We start from the raw sequence: 4368 nt of genomic DNA, 5'->3' as shown, positions 1-4368 counted from the left end.
AAATATAATCATTCCAATATATTCCATATATTTCGTAATATATATATATATATATATATATATATATATTAAGAAATGTAAGAAATTTTAACTTTAAATAAGCAAGAGTGCATCTATCTATCATATTAATATAGAAAGCAGGTATAATAATATGTAATAATATGTCACAATTTGTTTTTACTGTGTTTTCAATCAAATGGATGCAGCCTTGGCAAACATAAGAGATTCAAATACGTTAACAATATCTTAACGACCCCAAACATTTGAAGTAGTGTATATATCCATAAAAATATACATGCAAAATAAAATTAAATAACAATAACTATTTATTATTATTATTATTATACATGCATACATTTAACTGTTCATTACTACAAAGAAAGAAAGAAAGAAAGAAAGAAAGAAATATTTTAGTTTTGAATTCGTTTTAAAAGTATATTTATTTTTCTTTGCTTTATTGTGAAAATTGCTTGTGTTTATGTGTGTGTGTCTTTCCCTCTCCTTTCATTCGCTCCCTGCGGGGGAGTGAGCAGGTGTCCAGTGACCCAGGAAGAGGGAGACACGGGTGGGCATGCGGTGAAGTGCATCCCTGGCTCAAATGTCCCCAGGAGACGGAGGACAAAATATCCCTCCTTTGTTAGCGGCCATCTCTCACTCGCCCTCTCCTTTCCTTTCTCCCTCTCCCTTCTTTTCTGCTGCAGCGGAACACATTGTGTTCAGGTGTTTCTCCCGACCCTTTCTCCATTACAGGATATTAAGTCCAAACAGCGAGAGCAGGCATTGCGACTGCTCTCTATGCTGAGCCGAGAGTGTCTCTGTGCGAGCGTCTCTCTCAGTGTACTCTCTAATAGAGTTTAAGGGTGAACTTGGAAATGTGGTACCAGAATTGAGATCCTTTCACTAGAACCGTGTCTGACAGCGCTACATACACCTCTTTCACTTCTACTCTCAGCTTCTGGTTGACAAATCCCGCTTTTTCCCCAAATGGAATTAACCTCCATTGCGTCTGAAGTCAAAAGGCAGTGTCGCGAGGGCCGATGGCCTATCCGCACAAACACAATCAAGCTCTGAGGCGACAAGCAGAAAAATCTTGAAAGCTTCAAATGACTGCATCTTGAATTCGGTAGAGAGCGGAGTCAGGGAAAAAGGCAGAAAAAGCCAAACAGTGTGTCAATCATTTGGACACACTTTCTTCTATGGTGAGGCCAGGCACATGTAAACAGGAAATCTTTTGGTATGGCTGGAGAAAGATTTTTTCAACATTCATGTCAAGAGGCATGACTTGGAGGGAAACGGTAGCTTCGGTAGTATATATTCATTATAAAAATGCCCATAGAGTTATAAAAAGTTATTACTTTACATGATTTCCCCAGGTATAAAAACCATACTTTTAAAATGACGCTAAAATGAGGCTTCCTCATTCATACTGGTTTTCCAAGACTGTGGGAATTCTGGTTCTTCAAAGACAAAAAAATAATAATTAAAATTAAAAAATTAAATACAAATAAATAAATAAAATAAGAAATATGCTGCTTTTTAGTTGTTTTATCCTATATTACATTCATTTAAGTCATTTTGGGGCCATCTTGGACGTTTGCAGGGGCCCCCTGTTTAAGAACCCCTCAGCACAATTTTCTTCTCTTATTTTTGATATAAATCTGAGATACATACAGGGCTTCTTTCACAAATATTAACTACATTAAGGAAAGTATATATATAAAACCCGCAGAATATGCTCCCTAAGGAAGAGTGGGTTGTCACCCCACACATTCATCTCATAATGGAAGCAAATATAACAATCCTACACACTCAGCACTTTGCTTTCCTTAATTAAGCCAAAAGGTTTTAATGAAAGTGATTAGATAAGGTCTTCTTAAAGGTTATTTGCACACAACACCTGTTAGTCAGAAGAATATTAATAAATGAGAATAAGTGACAGGAGAGTGTGTGCAGGGAAGATAATGAATGATTCAGCTCTTCATTTTCTCCCTTCCCTTCAAAATGGCTGTCCTTTACCTCATTGTCAGCAGCTTTAATTCTCAATTCAATTCATGAGAAAAAATATAGTAGAGAGAGGGAAAAAATAAAAACTCCCCCATTTCATTCTCAATTGGACCTGAAAAGAACAACAAAAAACAAATCTGAGGGATTTTAGTGTGAATAAGAATATAATCAAAAAAGCATGGGAGGCCGTGATGACATTTCTCCCCCCGCCGAGGCCCCACTCTGAGAGAGTGGCAGCGGAAGTGTGGCGTGGAGGCCCAGAGGAAGCCTGTCACCTGAGCATTCTTTGAACCATCACAGCTGCTTTGTGGGAAATGAACGACGGCACCAAAGAAAAAGTCACTTCTCCAGGTTTCAAGCATGATCAAATTTGCACTTCAAACCGCTGGGGCCTGATAACCAGCCATTGTGTGTGTTCGCTCATGCGAGCGGAGCATTCCAACGATGGCTAGGTAAGGTCTCCTAGCACCCGACACAAAGACGGACCTTCCGCTGGAGGGTCCCCTCAGGGCTGCGGAAGCAGTGGAACGGGTATAAAGAGAAAGAGTGCATGCGGATGTATTGACTTCATTCTGCAAGTTATTGACTCTGTGGCCAGTCATGATAAAAGTCAAAAGAGTGTGATAATGGTAATATTGTGCAAGAGAGATGTGTATAATCTATAAGTAATTTCTTTTATAGGGTTCTCTACGTTGGAAAATCCATATTAAGTTATGGAACATGGTTGCTGATTTCTAGCCGGTTCAAACTGGTCATTTGAACACTCACAATTTTCCAAAAACCAGCTTGAGCACCTTAAGCTTCACTGGAAGCTTGTTTGTTGTTGGTCCAAGATGGTTAATGACCATCTCAGGTCTACCATGATCCAAAACACAAGTATCAGCTTAAGCTGGATTTTTCAGCATGGTAGAGAAAAAGTTAGAGCTAGCTGGATCAGGACTGAAAGGCTGATTGCGGCCCTAGTGTGGCTCCACTCACCGTTCTCACTGTCTGATTTGTTCTCGTGCTCTGTGTCGGTCAGGGTCAGGACTGAGTTGGAGCGGCTGGACAAGCAGGAGTTGCGGCCAGACTTCACACCCCTGCCCCAGAGGCGCATGGCACGTTCCGATGACATCACCCGCTCGTTCTCAGTGTCCACGTCTGAGCTTGCGCCAATGGAGTAGCCGCGGTGGGGGAGGCCCATCTCTGCGCAGAAGGCCAGGCCACGGCGTGTGGCTGGCTCACATATTCCCAGCTGCCTCAGGTTAAAGTTCCGCCCTGTAAAAGAAACAAACTAATTCAGCATATATCTATACACATGATCCACTACAAACAATCTGCAGGTGCCAAATGTGAATAAAAATTAGCATTGGTGAGTAAATAAAATACTTATTCAGCAACTGAATTGTACCATTAAAAAAATTGCAACGTAATATGTGAGTTTAATTGCTATGAAAGAATGAGAGTTATTTTGCTTATATATCACATGTAAGCAAAGCAAAATCAAGTAAAAAGAAAATATCAGTGTGTATGCTACATCTTTTACCATTTTTATATTAATTGTTCAATTCTTTCAAACCCTAGAAATATATTTATAGACATACAGACACTCACACTTCTGCTCAAATGTTTGGAGTTAGAAATTAATACATTTATTGAGCAAATACACATAATATTGATAAAAAGAGACATTTATAATGTTATGTTGAAATGTTCTATTTCAAATAAATGCTTTACTTTTGAACACAAAAAATATTAAGCAGCACAACTGTTTTCAAATTATTTCTTAAGCACCAAATCAGCATATTAAAATTATTTCTGAAGGATCGTGTGACACTGAACACTGGAGTAATGGCTGCTGAAAATTCAGCTTTGCCATCACAAGAATTAATTAGTTTATAATATATTAAAATAGAAAACAGTTATTTAATATTTTAATAATACTTCACAATTGTTCTGTTTTTATTTAATTTTGATAAATGCAAATCAATGCAGCATTGGTGAGCATAAGAGACGACTTTTAAAAACATTAAATAATCTTACCAATTTCAAACTTTTGAATTGTAGTGGGTGTATATGAAAATGAATAATACATGCAAAAAATGTAAATAAAAGTAATAATAATAATAATGAAAAATTGCTTTTGCACCCTGTCAGTCTACTGATATGAATCTATACCTATAAATAATTGTAGTTAAACACAATGCTACAAACGCAATACACACACATAGATGTGCACACGCACGCGCACACACACACACACACACACACACACACACACACACACTTATAATGCAGCAACCGTTTCAAACACAGTAAGACACATTCCACATGCCCTAGTTAAGCAGAGGAAACAATCAATCAAAGAGACACTAAAAAGAGCCC

At 38.0% G+C, this 4368-nt stretch overlaps 1 protein-coding gene across 1 annotated transcript in view; it reads right to left on the bottom strand.

Moving 5' to 3' along the window:
* LOC107684973 (teneurin-3-like) overlaps positions 1-4368 on the bottom strand; it is a 323878-nt gene that overhangs the window by 229217 nt on the left and 90293 nt on the right. The window contains exon 4 of the mRNA XM_016481367.1: positions 2983-3261. Coding sequence (XP_016336853.1) covers positions 2983-3261 — 279 coding nt within the window. The remainder of the gene's footprint in view (positions 1-2982; positions 3262-4368) is intronic.

The sequence above is a fragment of the Sinocyclocheilus anshuiensis genome, unplaced genomic scaffold (genome assembly GCF_001515605.1).
Source record: "Sinocyclocheilus anshuiensis isolate Anshui unplaced genomic scaffold, SAMN03320099.WGS_v1.1 scaffold685, whole genome shotgun sequence".
Lineage (NCBI taxonomy): Eukaryota > Metazoa > Chordata > Actinopteri > Cypriniformes > Cyprinidae > Sinocyclocheilus > Sinocyclocheilus anshuiensis.
This window is presented reverse-complemented; position numbering and strand designations above follow the sequence as displayed.